This window comes from Marmota monax, unplaced genomic scaffold (genome assembly GCF_021218885.2).
Source record: "Marmota monax isolate L192 unplaced genomic scaffold, Marmota_monax_Labrador192_F-V1.1 WCK01_AAM20220418_F8-fsc00054, whole genome shotgun sequence".
NCBI lineage: Eukaryota > Metazoa > Chordata > Mammalia > Rodentia > Sciuridae > Marmota > Marmota monax.
Genome location: NW_026692145.1, coordinates 5045538 through 5063584, shown reverse-complemented (window position 1 = coordinate 5063584; position 18047 = coordinate 5045538). Strand labels below are relative to the sequence as shown.

Here is an 18047-nt window from a genome sequence, read left to right as displayed (position 1 = left end):
CATCATGCATAGGCATCCAATAAATATCTGTTAAATGGGACATTTGCTGGTGGTGTGGTGGTATTTACAAATGCCTTTTAGCTGTGGTAGTGATAAACATGCATGTAATGTGAGGGGTGTTGACTGTAGGCACAACTGCTCTAGTGATGATGACCAGAAGTATGCCGAGGACATTGCAGATAACTGCTGAGATGATGACTGTGGGGGTGATGGCTGAGGGAGGTGATGATGGTTGTAGGGGTGAGAGCATCATGGGGTTGACTGACTATAATATCTGTAAGGGTGACAGCTGTAAATGTGATAGAGGCAACAGCGATGACTGTAGAGATGAAAGCTGAGGGATGTTGACTTGTGGAGATGATTGCTGTAGTGATGATGGCCGTAGGTGTGCTGATGGCAGTGGGGATAACTGCAGGGATCATGGTTGTGAGGGTGATGGTTGTCAGGTTGATGACTCTGGTGATGAATGTTGATAGGAGTAGATGGCAGTGATCATAGACATTGGGGTGACTGTGGTGGTAGGAATGGTGATGGCTTAGGAGATGCAATTGACCAGGATCATTGACCCAACAAGCAGAGAGTGAGTCCACCTTCCACTTGCTGGATTCTAATCAGTGAGTATAGGGCTTGAGTAGGCCGCATATCTCAATGTTGATTGTCACTTCTTGGGAGATAGAGCAGAAGGACTGGTAATGATTGACATGAGACAACAGAGTAGGGGCTTTTTTCCAATTGTTCAACCCAAGAGCTGTCTGCATCAGAATCTCTGGAGACTGAAGTTGGGACTTCCTTCCTCCCTAGGGGCCAGCAGGGGCTGCGATTGCTGTAAGAGCAGGTCACGTGGCAGGGCTTCCTGTATGCTGTGCTGCTGGGTGTCCATGGCCCGCACCCCCAAGCTGCCACTGCTGCAGTCGGAGTGGCAGCCGGAGGCTCGGTCCATGCAGTGCCTTCTGGACAGTGTTGGTGAGGCAGAGCAAGAGACCTCTGCATCTTGACACCTAGGAGATCAGGGAAGGAGTCTCACCTGGGGGAGGACCATGTTGCGCCGCAAGCCCTCTAATGCCAGCGAGAAGGAACCCACTCAGAAGAAAAAGGTAAGGAGCATCTTTGGAAACTCACTTTTTCCTTCCCTCCTTTGCTCTCTCCTGTCCGTTTCAAGACTTGTAGAAGTGAGAAGAGCCAAAAAGGCCATATGTTGAGCTCATAGGTGAGGCCCATTCTCCTAGGGGCCCAAAAGTTACTGGAGTAACAGAAGTACAAGAGAGATTTTCAAAATCCTAGAGAGACAAAGCCACAGGATAGACTCTTAGAATAGAGATAGAATTCAACGCTAGCAAGATGGATAAAGAATTAATATTGGAGACCAGAATCCTAGACTAGAATTCAAGAATTACAAAGTACAATGCTCAAGTTGATTCCTAAGATTGTACTTAATTGTCGATCCCCTGTACTGGTCCTGCTACCTCTTCCGCCCAAGTGTGGCCTTTCAGGAGCCATCTCAAAGCCAAGATGGACCCCACTGGGCCACACAGCCAAAATGCCCCCAGGATCCCTCCATTTGACCAAGGCCCAGAACCTGACCACTGGACTCAGCTTTGTTGCAGCTCCCCAGGCCACTGGAGAGGGGCCTGAGATGACCCGGACTCAGGAAAAGGGCCTCCCAAACTGCAAATGGGATATGGGGCACTGTACAGGTTCTTCCCACATGGGGAAAAATGTGAGGAATGAGAAATGGAGCTGGTGAGATGGTGATAGTTGAAGAAGAAAAATTAGGTGGGGGGAGGGTTTCAAAGGCTAGGAAGGAAAGCAGTTTCATGGATGACTGAAGTGTTCATGGTCTTCTGGGGCAGATGCCCAACTGGAAGATTCCTTGAAGGCTCTGCCAGATCTAGGTTTCTCTGGTTGGATCTGAGAATGGATTTGATTGTAGGATTCTCCCAGGCAATCAGAAAGTACATACTGTACATTCCAATGGGACTGTCGGACCCTTCCAAAGTAGGCCTGAATCAGGTCCAAGAGGCTTCCAGGCCTACGTCTGCGTCCTGCATGTCCTCATTGTACCCTGCCAGTTTTCCCTGGAGCTCAGCCCAGGTGCACTATGGGGGAGCCCCCTTTTTCAGGGAAACAGTTCCCAGTCAGAGGCTGAGACAGCTGAGACTGAGCCTCAGGGCACTGGGGTGTGCATCCTGTTCCATCTCTCAGGTCCTGGGTGGCTGCCACTTCCGGCTGTATTCTCCCCACCCCAGCTGCTTCTCTAAGGTTGCAGTGGTGGTAGGGGGGGAGGGGAGATTCTTGAATTTTCACACGGGACCTGTCACCCCCCCCCCCAACCTCACACAGTGCTAGTCCCAGCAGGCCTGCCATTGGCTGCCACTCCTTAGCAAGCGGGGCCACTTCCCCTTGTTCTCTGGCTGATGGGGATGGGAAGCAAAGACTGCACTATAGACACTGCTAGGCCCCAAACCACAGTGAACTGGAGGAAAGAGTCTGAGAAAGAGCTGACACTTTGACACTGGGACCCTGTGCCACATCAGGCAAAGGTACCTAGTGACACATGGAAACCAGAAATCCCCCCTTTTTTTTTTCAGCTTTAATTATCAATTTTCTGTGTTTGACAGGTGGGCCTCTGAAATTGCTCACAGACCACTTCCAGGGGAAGCAAGGCCCATGTGGCACTCTGTGGTTGATGTCCTTTAGGGGAGTGTAGGCAAACCCTACCCTAACCCTACCATATCCTGTGCCAGCTTCCAGAGACAAGATGAGCTTGCCTGCACATGCTCCAGGCCCATACTGTGAAAATAGCCTTAGAAAAGCCAAACTTCCAGAATGAAGATACAGCATCTTCCACAGGCCTGGAGGCAGTGAATTGGCTCCATCATGCATGCATGATGACTATAGTCAAGCCTCTTCCCTCTGGAGACTGAGGTGATATGGTAGAGGGAAGACTTAAAGGCAAGGAAGGTCTCTCTCCCTCCCTCCCCACCTCCCTCCCTTCCTCCCTCCCCACCTCCATCCCCCCTTTCTCCCTACCCCTCTCCTGTCTTGGGCCTACAAAATGGAGAATGTGCCCAGCAGTGGACAAGAAAGTAGAGTTAGAATCTTGCCACTCTTTAGCTGGAGGACCTTGGACAGTTCATTGACTTCTTTGGGGCTTCAGTTTCTCATCTTTGAAAAGGAGGATAACTTCTGGTCTGCCTACCTCACGAGGTGGAATAAGTCAGCTAGAAAAATAGCTGTGAGAGTACTCTGTCACATGTGTTCAATGCCCAGGAGAGGGTGCGTGTTTTGGCATGGGCAGAGGTAGGAAGCACACTGCAAAGAACAGGCCATGGTCCCAGCCCTGAAGTGGTAGAAACAAGACTTAATAACACAAAGAGCCACCACTGAGGGAAGGTTCCATAAATGTCAAGAACTGTGCTGACTCCTCACTACAACTTTGTGAGGAGGGGCAGATATTGTCATTATCCTTATTTCATACCCAAAACTCAAAGAGATGGAAGAACTTGCTGAAGGCCACACTCCCAGTAAATGGCAGATCAGGGATTTAAGCCAAAATTTGTCTGACTTCAGAGTCTGAGCCCTTTTCTCTCTCCATGCTTTTTCCCCCGTACTGATCTCAAAAGCACTAAGGGAGTCTGAGGGACATAAAAGTTTCAGCACACCAATAGGAGTGGCTTTCCAACCTACAGAGCAGAGGCGGGAATAGGCCCTCCTGGATGGGAGGGCAAGGACATGGCACCCACTATAAATTATGAAGGACTGGGGAGGCCCCAGGGTCAAAGGACATATCATTTAGCTGCCCTTAGGAGACTTTCACCTCTTTCTAGTTCTTTGATCTAACTTCATTCAAAGGCCAGTATTAGGGTATAGGAAGCAGAAAGGGATTTATCCTGGACTAGCTTCCCCTAAGAATGGCCCTTCCCCAACATACCTTCAATTTTCACCAACTCCCAGAACTACCACCAGGAAAATGGAGAGGGATTTAGACTCCTGTTTGAGTATTTAGTTGGTTCTTCCTTCCAGTCTCTTTCTGCCCCCATATCCTCCAATCTCAGCATACTATTCCACAGTGGCTCCCTTGCCACAGCACACCCTTAACATGACATCCGCACCAGCATGTGCTTCATATTTTCAGTACAAGTTGAGCATCCCTAATCTGGAAATCTGAAATGCTCCAAAATCTGAAACTTTTTTTTTTGAATGCTTACACGATACCACAAATGGAAAATTCCACACCCGACCTCATGTGATAGGTTACAGTCAAAACGCAAGCACACTAAAAGGATTGTCTAAAATTACCTTCAGGCTAAATGTATAAGTTGTATGTGAAACATAAATGAACTTTGTATTTGTATTATGTCCCATCCCCAAGATATATTATGTACATGCGAATATTACAAGATCTGAAAAAAAAATTGAAATACTTCTGATCCCAAACATTTTCAATAAAGGACATTCAAGCAATAGCTTCTCATTGCCCACAGGATAACACCCAAGTTCCTGGGCATGGCTGCAAAGGCCTTCTGTAAACTTTTCTGCTCCACCTCCCACCCCAGACACTGGCATACCCACCTTTCCATCACCATGCTTGGAATGTCCCTCTGTCTCTGACTCTTGTTCAAACCCTTCCTAGCTTCATCTAGAGACATCCTACCCCCACTGGCCCAGCTCAAATACAACTCCTCCATGAAGCCATCCTGAGCCCTTCCACTGCCATGCTCCCATTGGCTTCCCTGGTGACTCCGTTCAAATACCACCTACTGTCAGCATTGCATCAGTCGCTTCTGTCTTTGGGTTGGAGTGATCCCAAGACAGTGATTGTGTGATGGGGATGTAACTCAGTGGTAGAACTCTTGCCTAGCATATTCAAGGCCCTGGATTTCATCCCCATCGCTGCAAAACAAATAAATAAAAATAAAATGGAGTGGAAAATCCTTTTTTTAAATACTTCTCTGCCATACAGAGAAGTGCATAAATCATAAATGCATCACTCAATGAGTATCCATAAAGTGACCATCCCTATGTAGTCAGCACCCAGATCAAGAAACAAAACATTTCCAAAAGTCCAGAAACTTCTCCCATGCCTGCTGCCCTGCCTGTTGCTAAATGACCCCTTTCCCCAAGGGTAACTATTTCCCTGACTTCCAACAGCATAAGTATGTTCTCCTGGGTTTTGAACTTTGTGTAGCCACTGAAATATTTGCATATATACTCTTTGGGGGGTGGCCTCTTTTGTTCAAGAGTGTATTGGTGAGACTCATCCATGTGTTGGGGATAGTTGTACTGTCTCATTGCTGGGTACTATTCTCTTCAGTGAGTCTGCTGCAATCAATCTATCTTATCAGCATTTGATGGGCATCTGGATTGTTTCCAGTTAAACTGGAATTTGAAGGAGGAGAGAAACTATGGTTGGCAGAAAGAAAGGCTGAGTATTCTAGGTGAAGAAATGCCCAGGATAAGAGTCTAGAGGTGGCTCACACAAAAGGCTAAGCTAAGGTAGATGCTTTGGGCTTCATATAACTGATGAGGAAACAGCAGCCTAGAGAAGTTAAGTAACTTATCCAGCTTTACACAGCTGGTCAGATGTGAAGCCTTGCCATCTGACACCAAATGAAGAAACTGCGGTTCTGAAAGGTTAAAGAAGTTGCCTAAGGTCACACATCCCAAAATTGAACTCATCAATATCTGATGCCAGAAATGTAGCTTTTTCCAAGAGTTCCAACATGCTCCCCTTGGACTTGAAAAGGGGGTACCACCTCTCCTATATCCATGACTCCCAGCAAGTCTTGCCCCAAAGGAAGGCCCGGCAGAAAACTCAAATGGGCTCAGGGATTTCAAGTCATCCCAGGGTGGGGATGGGATACACCCTGGGGTCACTGAAAGGTAGTCGGGATATTGGAGCTACCCTTGAGGTTAGAAGTAGTCCTAGAAAAAGGCTATCCTGATTGGTCCTCACTTTTGATCACCCAAAGAACATGTGCTAGTCCTTTCCATCTCACCAGACTGAAAAGTGGCCAGCTGGGCCCAAGCACCAGCAACAACTTCATGGCCCTTTTGGATTATCTCCTCCTGCTTTGGGCTAAATCTGGGACAGAGGGGCCCATGAGCCAAAGTTACCTTCTCCCAGCCCCCAGACCGCAGATTAATGACAGGAAAAGGCCTGGGGAAAGAGCTGCGATTAGAGGGCAGCCGAGCCATGAGTTTACTCTTCCCTAACAAAGCCTACTTCCGGCCCCAGGCCTGCCCTCCTGCTTGCTTTCCAGCCTCACCAGTCCCTGGGGCTTAAGGGGCGACTCTTAGCCTCCTGATCTGCAGATCAGGCTAAAGGGTGGTGAAGGGAAGGTCACAATAGGTCCCATCTGCCTATAAATAGCAGGCCAGCCTGCCCTCCTTGGGCCCACCCCTCTCTCTGTTCCCTCTTTTCCATGCACTAAGAGGAGGAAGTTATCCAGGCAGCTGCATCCTACCATACAAGAGGAGGAAATAAATGGAAGGTGGAGGAGAGAGGGGAAAGAAAGGGAGAAAAGGAGGAATGAATAATGGCAGGGGAAAACCTGGGAAGGAGAATGGAGCTAATGTATGAGAACCACAGCAGTCACCCCATGGTCATGTTTCCCCCTCTCTATATCCACTCACAGTCCCCTTTTCTGGGTCCCCAAGGTAGTACAGAGGAGGCTTTCTGACTGAGGCTGCAGACGCCCCACCCATGAGGTCCTGATCCTTCTAGAGTCTGCTTGACCTGACCACTGACCTAGTTTCTGGTCAGTTACCTCTAGGAATGTGTGGTTCCTGATGCTGGATTGTTGGCAGCTTTGGTCAAGACTAGCAAAATACTAGACAGCTATATTCTTGTCCCCAGGAGTTGGGACAAATTGTGCATGTGTTGGGGGGCAGGTGATATTGCTCTGCCCTAGGGGCTTACCACTGGACACATATACCCTCATTTAGTAGGAAAGAGGATGTGAAACCTTTAGTTTTGTGTGGGTTTGGGGCTTTGGTTCCTCAAGTCCTTATCTTGGGTGTCTGCAGTCTATCCCGCGCTATCTGTCTGGCCATCTGTGAACCCCGGTTCCTGTGTATATCTTCTGGTCTTGACTGTTTATCTTGATACAGGCTCAGCCTCAACTTCTTGTGTCTATGGCCTGCCCCCCTTACCTGTCTTGCCCTGGTTTCTGGCTGCTATCTTAGCATATTCATGTACATACAGTTAAGAAAGCTCATTTCCTGAAAATAGTCTCATCAACACAACAGGGCATGCCTTAAAGTCCAAATACAAAAGTGTTTGGCAAAAGTCAAGAGTTGCTAGCTCATCACATGAGTGGCTAAGTTTAAGAACTGAAATGAATAAAGAGAAAAATGGCAGCTTGCTTTAACTAAATTAGCCCCAATCATTTATGTTCTAAATTTATAGGCACCTTCTATTAGTGAGCTTCTACTGTGGTTTTTCCAGAAAGTCTAATAATAGGTCTTTCTGGCTTCTGGTGGGATGGTCTTGCTCTTCCTGAGACAAGTTCATCGAGCAGGAGGCCAATATGTTTACCCCAATCACTAGGGTTGCAGAGCTGGCTCAGAGTGGGCCCAGGGCATGAAGGCCAGAGCCAATGAGTGTGGGAGGAATTTGCTCTCAGTTAACTTGTGGTAAGGTTCTCATATGTGCTGAGGTACACATTTACTCAAACCCATTCATTCTTTCACTCAGTTATTGGTGGAAAGTTGAGCTTAGTCTGGGGCAGTACTGAGATCTGAGGCTCCTGAGTCAGGAACTTGATCAATGGCCAGGGACAAGGTGAAGAATAGGATGAAGTCACATAGCTCAAAGGAAGCATGGCCCTTCACCTCATTAGCCCTGGGCTTTTAGGGCACAGGTGGCTCTGACCAGTCGAGAGAGAGAGAGAGAGAGAGAGAGAGAGAGAGAGAGAGAGAAGATATCAGTCCTGGGGCAGCCATTTTAGTGCCAATGATTGCAAAATGTCTGTTTCTTCCAGCTTTCCCTTCAGCGCTCCAGCAGCTTCAAGGATTTTGCCAAATCCAAACCCAGCTCCCCTGTGGTGAGCGAGAAGGAATTTAATCTGGAAGATAATGTGAGTTTCAGAACTTCCTTGAGGGATCTGTCTAAAACCCCTGGGTGGAGAAATAGGGGTGAGAGGGAGGAGAGGGAAAAGGAGATAATAGGATTGTCCAGGCAAAGCCTCCTTTAAAAAAAAAAAAAGTTTAGTTGAAGATGGACACAATGCCTTTATTTTATTTATCTTTTTATGTGGTGCTGAGGATCAAACCCAGTGCCTCACACATGCTAGGCAAGTGCTCTACCACTGAGCTACAACCCCAGCCCTGCAAAGCATCCTTCGACACAGAAGACCTACCTGCCCAACATCAAACTTATAAGCCCCAAGTACCTGCCAGCATTCTTTTGTACAAGAAATGAAGTAGCAAATTAATTGCAAATTAATAGGACTGAGGACAGAGCTGGGGCTAATGGGGAAAAAGATGGGAGAAACCCTATCTCCTTCCCACCTTTACAGTGACCCAAAGTATCTCTTTGTACTCCAAGACCAGGACCCAAAGAGGGTTACCTCCTCTTTTATTGTTACAGATTCCAGAAGATGACTCCGGTGTCCCCATCCCAGAGGATGCTGGGAAGAGTGGCAAAAAGCTGGGGAAGAAGTGGAGGGCAGTGATTTCCCGAACCATGAACAGGAAGATGGGCAAGATGATGGTGAAGGCCTTATCAGAGGAGATGGTGAGCCCTGGGGATCCAAGAGAGGGGAGCCAAAGAGGCTGGCTCTGGCAGAGGGTGACAGCAACTATTCAGGCCTGGAGGAAGGGCACATGGGAGGGAGATCTCACAATCAGCCATGAACAGTGTAGCAGTGCAGTCCTCGGGGCTAAGAGGCTGGCTAGGAAAGGGCTGATGTTTGTGGAGGGATGAAAGGCTAGGCTAGACATAGAAGCTTCCTGCAAAGGTAGGCCTGTGGGGAGGGGCAGCTGAAAGGGGCATGAGATGACCTGAGGCAAATCCATCTACCTCAAAGCTTTGCTTGGAATTAGTCCCTGGGATTGGAAAGACCTGATTATAGGAGGATATAGAGAAAAATATAGATCTACTTAATTTTTGATGGGGTTACATCCTAATAAACTGTGAGTTGAAAATATCATTAAGTCAAAAATGCATTGAAAACCGGGTGGTGCACATCTGTAATCTCAGTGGCTCGGGAGAATGAGGCAGGAGGATCACGAGTTCAAAGCCAGCCTCACAATGGCAAGGTGCTAAGCAACTCAATGAGGCCGTGTCTCTAAATAGAATATATTAAAAAGGGCTGGGGATGTGGATCAGTGGTCGAATACCCCTGAGTTCAATCCCTGGAATTAAAAAAAAAAAATCAGAGCTTAGCGACACAGTACACAGTCGAGTGTCAGTTGTTTCCCTTCATGATCTCATGGCTGACTGGGAACTGTGGCTCACTGCCACTGCTTAGCATCACCAGAGAGGCTCAGACTGCATAGTGCCAGCCTGAGAAAAGATCCAAATTCAAGATTCAAAGTGCAGTTTCCACTGAATGCATAGTGCATTGGTGCCATTGTAAAGTCAAAAGATTGTAAATCGAACAATCATGAAGTTTGAGACCATTCATAGAGAAAATTGAGAAGGTTGGATTCAGCCCAGGGAGGAAGGTGACATAATGGTGGGGCAGCATAGTCCAAGGAACTTGTAAAAGCTTGTGGCTATTACCAAAGGTACCAAGCAGTGGTGTGCTAGAGTTGGCTCAGATTGGCTTGTGAGAGCAGTTGTTCAAATTGTGAGGAATTTTGTGAGCCAGTTGTTAAATTAGATCATTATGAAAAATAATATTATATAAATTTACAATTAAATAAATTCTATTAAAGGCAAGAACAAGGGCTGGGGTCGTGGCTCAGTGGTAGAGTGCTTGCCTCACATGTGTGAGGCACTGGGTTCGATTCTCAGCACCACATAGAAATAAATAAAATAAAGGTCCATCAACAACTAAAAAAAATTTTTAAAAAGCAAGAACAATACCATAAATCTTCAAAATTCAGCGCTTCCTAATCATAGCACTACCTGTTACTCTCTCAGTGTTGTTCATATTTGTGTCTATGGTATCTGTGTAGTAGAAGTAACGTAACTATTTCTTCAAGCAACACATCCAGTGGCATCACAATGGTGGCTTGATGTTGGCCATGGTAGGGAGAATTTACAGTATGGGAATAGACAAATCTTGGGGCTTTTATTCCCAGAGAGCCAGCTGTTAAACAGCACCACAGAGATGTGGTGAGATGGGAGGAGCTCTGGAGTCAGGCCAACATACTTGTGGGTTCCCATGGATCTTGGCAAGGTCACTCTTCATCTGTGAACTCAAGCCAACTATATCACTTATCTTCTAGAGGCACTGTGAGGATAAAATGAAATGGCAGGCAGGCCTGGCTCATAGAAGCACAGGCAAAAGGTTTGCTCTCCAGCACCACTGTTTGCTTGACTGGGCTATAATAGTCCTGAGTCCAAGCTTGTTCACCCTTGGCCTTTTCAGCATTACATGAGCACTTGAAGCTGATAAAGCATGTTCACTGGGCACACTGGTGAGCCTCGTTCTGTGAGGTAGGCAGGATAAAGATTGCCATTCCCATTTTTACCAAAGAGGAAACTAGGGCTGGAGAGTGTCACTGACCCTATAGGTAACATAGATGGAGTTTGAGCCAAGCCCAGGTCCAGTTCTTCTGCACTTAGGTCGGGCCTGTGTGCACCACAGCCAGGTCACTGAGGGCTTTCTGCCTAACGTCCTTGCAGGGAGACACGCTGGAAGAGGGCTCAGCCTCCCCTACATCTCCAGACTGCATCCTGGACAGTCCTGGCCCTGAGAAGATGGCTTTGGCCTTTTCTGAGCAGGAAGAACGTGAACTCCCAGTGCTCAGCCGCCAGACATCAACGAGTGAGTAGGGGAGGTGGGAGGACACCTGCCCAACTTGCAAGAAAGAGCTGGGTTAGGGCCAGGCAGATGGGTCTCTGGGAAGGGGAGGTAAGAGAGAGAAATGTTTACTGTCTGCCTGTTGGGAACTTCCTCAGCTCTCATCACATTAAATCTTCACAACCTCATGGGACCACTACTATTATTTGCCACTTTATTGATGTGGAAACTGAGGCTCAGGGAGGTTAAGTGACTCACTCAAGGTAACCCAGTACAGAATTTGGATCTGACCCAGAGAAGATGCCCTGCCTGGAGGAGGGCTGTGGGTTCTGGACTGCAGCTCTCAAGAGACTGCTTTTCTTGCCCCTTAGTCCCATTCCAAGTTTTCTATTCTTTCTGTGCCTCCACAGACACCTCCCTGTCACCCCCTCCAATTGAAAGCCATCTAAAATGCCCATCATTTTGCTCTTCCAGGAAGAAAGTGCCCATCTGAGTTTCCATGGGACGTTGTAACTAAATATTTAATCTTATTAAGTAAAGAAGTAAATTATTAACATAAGGTGTGGCTTCCTGGGTGTAAGAAGCGATGGAATGGAGTGAGATCTGGTGTATAACAGACCCAGTGCTGTCAAGTATAAGGTGAGAGGCATTGGGCAGGTTGCTTAGCCCATCTGGCCTCTGGTTTCTTCATCTATTCCTTGAGGTGTTGGCCCAATTGGGCTCCAGAGGCCCTCCCAATTTACCCATTCTTTGGTCTGTGAGTCATTTCTCTTCCTATTGTCAACTCTTCATTATCTGAGGCCCCAGAGGTGCCTGTGCTTTTCCAGGGTGGCCAAGGTGATGAGTTCCAAATTACTCCTATAGTGTGAGGATTGCTCAGCATGTACCCTTGAGATTTCTAGGCAGGATCTCTGGGAGGTACCTGCTGGGCACTGCCCCAGCTCTCCTGGGACAAAGATGAGCCTCCTCCCTGCCCCATCTCCTGCAGGCAGCGAGCTCTGCAGCCCCAGCCCTGGCTCTGGCAGCTTCGGGGAGGAACCATCTGCCTCCCAGTACACAGGGCCCTTCTGTGGTCGGGCACGAGTCCACACCGACTTCACTCCCAGCCCCTATGACCACGACTCACTGAAACTGCAGGTAAGGTTGTCATCCGGGCCCCTTCAGAGCCTGCAGCCATAAAGGAGGCTGGACTGAGTCATGGCAGGACAGTATCAGCAGAGGCCAAAAGACCCCCTCTCCTCTTTCCTGCACTCCTCTCTCCTGTCCTCCTTTCTCCTCTCCCCCCACAGAAAGGAGATGTGATCCAGATCATTGAAAAACCACCTGTGGGCACATGGCTGGGCCTGCTCAATGGCAAGCTGGGCTCTTTCAAATTCATCTACGTGGATGTACTGCCAGAGGAGGCTGTGGGGCCTGCCCGCCCCAGCCGCCGACAGAGCAAGGGCAAGAGGCCCAAACCTAAGACTCTGCATGAGCTGCTGGAGCGCATTGGCCTGGAGGTTTGAGCTTGGACCTGCATTAGTATCTAGGAGCAAGAGAGGCACAGTTGCCCCTGGGATGGAGATCAACAGCCATGTGTAAAGGGGAGGTTCTAGGCTGGGGTAGCTTATAAGCAGCAATGTCACTGGCCTACCTCTGCCCCCAGGAGCACACATCCACCCTGCTGCTCAATGGCTACCAGACACTGGAGGACTTCAAGGAGCTGCGGGAGACACACCTCAATGAGCTGAACATCATGGACCCACAGCACCGGGCCAAGCTGCTCACAGCTGCAGAGCTGCTGTTGGACTATGACAGTGAGTGGCTTTAGGAATGGGGTGATAGGCACAGTTGCCAGTTGGCATTCCGGAGAGCAAAGGTTTGCCTTAGTTCTGCCCTTGACTATACTCTGCCCTGGTGCCCCCTGCACTAGAAACTTTCCCCACTTGAACTTGAGTTTCAGGGAAAGTTTGTGGGGAAAGGGGTTTTAGGAGTGATTGGACCCAGCTCCCTTTTGGATCAAAGGAAAGACTTAAGGCCAGAGAAGGTAGGGCACTTATACAAAGACTTAAAGCTGAATAATACAGCCAGGATTGAAGCCCAAGTTGCCTGGCTCTAGTTCAGTGCCAAAGACTCATTTGATCTTGATCTCCTGGGCAGAGCAGACCTGGAAAAAAAACTGGAAATGGTGAGAAGAGGGGCAGGAGTAGTTGAGGGAGCAGAGGAACTAAGTGCCTACAGCAGACTTCCCATGGTCCCTAACCCCATGAGGGGCCTCCTTGCAGCCTCTGATCCCCTATCTTAGGACTAACCCCCCCCCCCATATTCTATTTTCCTCCCTTATCCTTGGCAGCTGGCAGTGAGGAGGCAGAAGAGGGCGCCGAGAGCAGCCAGGAACCAGTGGTGCATACAGTGTCAGAACCCAAGGTGGATATCCCACGGGACTCTGGCTGCTTTGAGGGCTCAGAGAGTGGGCGCGATGAGGCAGAGCTGGCAGGCACTGAGGAACAGCTGCACAGCCTCTCCCTCACCGGGGCACCTTGAGGTGGAGGTGGCACAGGCCAAGGCTGGGCCTGAGCTGCAAAGGCCACAGAGATGGACCCAGCCTCCTATATGACCTGGGCCCAGAGGACTGGTGCCCAGCCTGGCCCTGCTTCCCCAGTCAAAGGCCTGGCCAGGACGCTACAGGATCAACTGGAGTGGATATGGAGCTGCCTAGAGGCAAATCCCTTCTGCCAGCCTCCCTCCCTCCACCAGCGACTGACAGCACAGCCCCTCCTGGTACCACCCCCCCCATCAACAGCAAACAGGGCACTAAGGGACCTGCCAATATCCCTAACCACCAAGGCCCCTAAACCCACCTCATCCGCACACCATCCATCTTTGTTACGCTGCTCCTAAAAAGGGCACCAAGTCAGAGTTTCAGAAGTCTCAAACTCCTAGAGAAGTCGACTGTTTCAAAGGACCCTAGTTGATCACAGATGAATCCAGAGGTTCCTAAATAAGTTTTGAAGAAAGCTGCAAGTATCATTTCTACTTCCCTTCTCCCTAACCTTCATAGCGGTTTGGTGGCTAAATCAGTATGAGTCTTTTTTATTTGTTCTACTATCTACATGATAGTAGAATGTATTTGGACATATTATACATATATGGAGTATAACTTCTCATTCTTCTGGTTGTACATGATGTAGAATTACATTGATTGTGTAATCATATATTCACATAGGATAGTAATGTCCAGTTCATTCCACTGTCTTTCCTATTCTCATCCCCTCCCTTCCCTTCTTTCCCCTTTGTCTAATCCAATGAACTTCTATTCGTCCCCTCCCCACCCCACCCCCTCATTGTGAATTAGCATCACATATCAGAGAAAACACTTGGCCTTTGTTTTTTTGGGGGGATTGGCTTATTTCACTTACTAGACAAAGGCACCACAAACATACACTGGAGGAAAGATAGCCTCTTCAACAAAGGTTCTGGGAAAACTAGAAATCCACATGTAGCAAAATGAAATTAAATCCCTATCTCTCACCCTGCACAAAACTCAACTAAAAGTGGATCAAGGACTTAGACATTAGAACAGAGACCCTGAGCCTAATAGAAGAAAAAGCAGACCCAAATCACTATGAGTCTTGAACCAAGTGCCTCCTCTCTCCAAGCTTATGATTGATCAGGGTTAGAATGAGTAGTCACTGAGGACCTTAAAAACTCTGACATTCAGTGACTTTAAATATCTGATCTCCTGCTACCTGTGGCCCAGGACACAGTGGAGCTTACCAAGGGGGTTGGAGGGGTCCTGGGGCTTTCAAATGAAATCTCCTACTCATCCACTTTATACCTTCCCATGGGACTCAGGCTGAGCTTCAACTTCATCCAGCTTAGTCCATACCTCATACAGTATGTGTCCCCCTTCTGTTCTTGACCTCCTCAAAGAGATTTCCCACAAGGCTGATGGCAGGTGGTCATATCTGACTTCCAAGGGCAAAACTGCCCCCTCAGAAGCCAGATGCAAAACTCGGTGTACACACCTGTAGTCCCAGCAACTCAAGAGGCTGAGGCAGGAGGATCACAAATTTGAGGTCAGCCTAGGAAACTTAGCTAGACCCTGTCTCAAAATAAAAAATAAAAAGGGCTGAGAATGTAGCTCAGTGGTAGAGAGCCCATGGGCTCACTTTCCAGCACCAAGAAAAAAAGAAAGAAAAAGAAAAAGCAGCAGCAGCCAGTGCAGGTCTGGGTCCAGACTTGGCCACTTGTATGGGTCCTTCCAAGCAAAGAAAGCACTAAGCTTGACACTGGGAAGTCCACTGTCCCTACATTGCTTCACTAATGATTTTGGTGTGCTCTGAGCCCCAGAAAGTGATAAAAGTATGTTGTTGGGGGCCTCCCTTGTCCCCAGTAGCAAATCTATGCCTTGAGTCTCACAGAATAGCCCATTCCTGGTGCAAGTCAAACGGTGCCCACTACATCTAGGACTGCCTGCTTAGTGGACGCATTTCTTGACCTACTTCCAGGAACTTTGGCAAAAGTTAGCTTTGGGGAAGGGGTTATGTATAGATTTGAGGGGATAGACAGAAGCAATTTGGTAGCAATAAATGTCGGTCAAACTAAATTACTGTCTCCTCTTGTCTTTCTTATGGAGAGAGGATTGTTGGGAGGGTAGACCAGTCTCTTTCAAAGCTAGTCTCAACAAAGTGTACCTCTGTGGTCCTTTCAGGGTCATCTTTCCCCTCCATGAGGATGCCCAGTGCCCTTGACTCTGCTAACCTAAAGCTCCATCCAAAGCCTAGCTGGCTCTGTACTTCCCTTCTCAGAACAGGGCTCAGGATCCCATGGCCACAGGCCTTACTGGGGTCTGAGAGCAGATAGAAAGGAAGTTATTTCCTTCTTCCTATAACAGCTCATTTAAACAAAGCCCTTAAAGATCTTCACCCCTGCGAAGAAGGGCCTACATTGGGGGGCTGTCCAGGGTACAAGTTAGGGAGAGTAACATCAGCAGGACCTTTCCTCTTGAAGCACTCTTCCTGGGCCCTAACTTGGGCCCACTACGTTACACCATCTCCTGGGAGGTGGGATGGAATCAGAGACCTCTGGCTTCCTCTCTGCTTCTGCAGCATTAACTGCATTAGGAAGAATACACTAGAATGAAAACCATCATCAGAGTTAGAACAAGATCACGCTGCTTCCAGACTGTTCTCAGCAGCACTCATCCTCCTGTGGATAGTGACTGTGAGCATCAGGAAACTGCAAGCATTATTTTCACTCAAGAAACAAGAGCCCTAAGGGGACTGGATAATTGCTTAAAAGTCCCAAGGGGACTGAATAATTGCTGACTTTTGTGAGTGCTGGCACTGAGCACTTTACATATATTATCTCATATAATCCTCAGTGTCCCTCTGAGGTAGATATCATCCTCATTCCAATTTACATAGGAGGAAACTGAGGCTCTGCGAAGTTGAAGAGGTAGACTAGGAAGTGATAAGAGCAAGGAGTCTGCCTGACTTCCCAGCCCATATTATTTTATTTATTTATTTTTTAGTTGTAGATGGACAAATACCTTTATTTTGTTCATTTATTTTTTATGGTGCATGGGGATACGAGGCAACCATTAAACACAATATTGTGGAAAACTAATGATGGGGACAAGTCTTCATGATTTTTTTACTCTTAAATTTTAAAATTATATAAATAATGTACAAACATTTTATTATAAAAGAAGTTCATATAATATCAAGAGGAAAAGCAAGTACTTAGGCATTTTTATAGGGTGATTCTGTTTCTATCCAAGAAAAGGAAAATGTACATGGAGAATACAGTAGAAAGATGCACACCAAATGGTTATAGGTGGTGGGTTTGTTTTCTTTTTAAGAGAGAGAGAATTTTTTCTTAATATTTATTTTTTAGTTTTCGGCGGACACAACATCTTTGTTTGTATGTGGTGCTGAGGATCAAACCCGGGCCGCATGCATGCCAGGCGAGCGCGCTACCACTTGAGCCACATCCCCAGCCCCAGGTGGTGGTGTTTTGAGGGGAGTAGGTAGGACTGGGGCAGTGAGAGCTAGAAAGTGTTCACTTTCTACATTCATGTTTCATTAGGATGAAACAATATCTGATTCAAAAATATCTTTTACTTTTGTTATCTATCCCCAGTTCAGAAAAAAAAGGAACAATCTTTGAAAAACTAAAGCTAACGAACAAATAGAGCCAAAACCTCTGGTCTCTAATCTAGGGTTGTAGCAAAGGACTCTGGAAAGATGGGGAAGTAGGGTTTAATAATGCCCAAGTGCTTTAAAATCCATACACCTCAAAGGACACCTATTAGAAAAGATTCTTTGACCTTTTAAAACTCCTGAGTAGGGCTAGGGGTATACTCGGTAGTAAAGTACTTGCCCTTCAGGGAGGTAGCAATACAAGCGCTCCAGTGCTCACAGGAGTTTGAGAGGGACAGGTGAGGAGGGGCTTCAAGGAAATGCAGACACCAGGCCAGAACCTCAGGGGCAAGAAAGGCACTGCTGAGCAGGGCTACAGATCAGCCTGAAACTCTTCTTCTAGTGAGTAGAATCTCCTCTAGGGCAAGTAAGGCATAGCATTCAGGAGCTCAGGCCAATCTGAGTTCAAGTCCTCACTGTCACACCTCTAGCTGAGTCACCTTAGACAAGTCACTGAACTCCTTAAATCTCAATTTCCACATCAATAAAAAGGGGATAATAGTACTGGTCCCCGGATCTATTATGAAGAATTACTAATGCCTATACTTAGCACAGTGTCCAGCACAAATTCCCAATGAATGGCGATGTCTTATACTTCAATTTGCACCACCCTCCATTTCACTCCCTTCAAGGCATCTCACTTCTGATCTCTAGTTAGTACAGTGACCAGCAACAAAGGCTTTGGAGTTGAAATGTTTTCAAATTTTGGCTCCACCACTTACTAATCACATGACTTCAGGCTAGGTTACATGCATACACATTTCTTTTCTGTAAAATATTGTGATCTAACAATACCTACATCTTGGGGTTGTTAGAGAAATAAATGAGATAGTGTATATTAAGTTTCTGGCATACAGTGCAATAAGCAGCTGCTATTTGACCTTTCTGTAACCTCCAGGCTACTGTGCTCAATGCTGGGCACACAGGTGATCTCAATATGTGC

General features: G+C 47.4%; 1 protein-coding gene across 1 annotated transcript; it reads left to right on the top strand.

Moving 5' to 3' along the window:
• Positions 1-861: 861 nt before the first annotated feature.
• Positions 862-15507, top strand: Sash3 (SAM and SH3 domain containing 3). Its single transcript, XM_046468457.2, has 8 exons — positions 862-1094; positions 7986-8081; positions 8594-8740; positions 10802-10943; positions 11908-12056; positions 12209-12418; positions 12565-12715; positions 13252-15507. The coding sequence occupies exons 1-8, from the start codon at positions 1038-1040 to the stop codon at positions 13440-13442; spliced, it is 1143 nt and encodes a 380-aa protein (XP_046324413.1). The 5' UTR covers positions 862-1037; the 3' UTR covers positions 13443-15507.
• Positions 15508-18047: the final 2540 nt, after the last annotated feature.

Bases quoted from the DNA above. Each gene is read 5' to 3' on its own strand.
- Sash3 (XM_046468457.2), top strand. From the start codon at position 1,038: ATGTTGCGCCGCAAGCCCTCTAATGCCAGCGAGAAGGAACCCACTCAG. The intron at 12,419-12,564 runs GTTTGAGCTTGG...CTCTGCCCCCAG, and splicing joins TGGAGCGCATTGGCCTGGAG to GAGCACACATCCACCCTGCT. The intron at 12,716-13,251 runs GTGAGTGGCTTT...TATCCTTGGCAG, and splicing joins GCTGCTGTTGGACTATGACA to CTGGCAGTGAGGAGGCAGAA.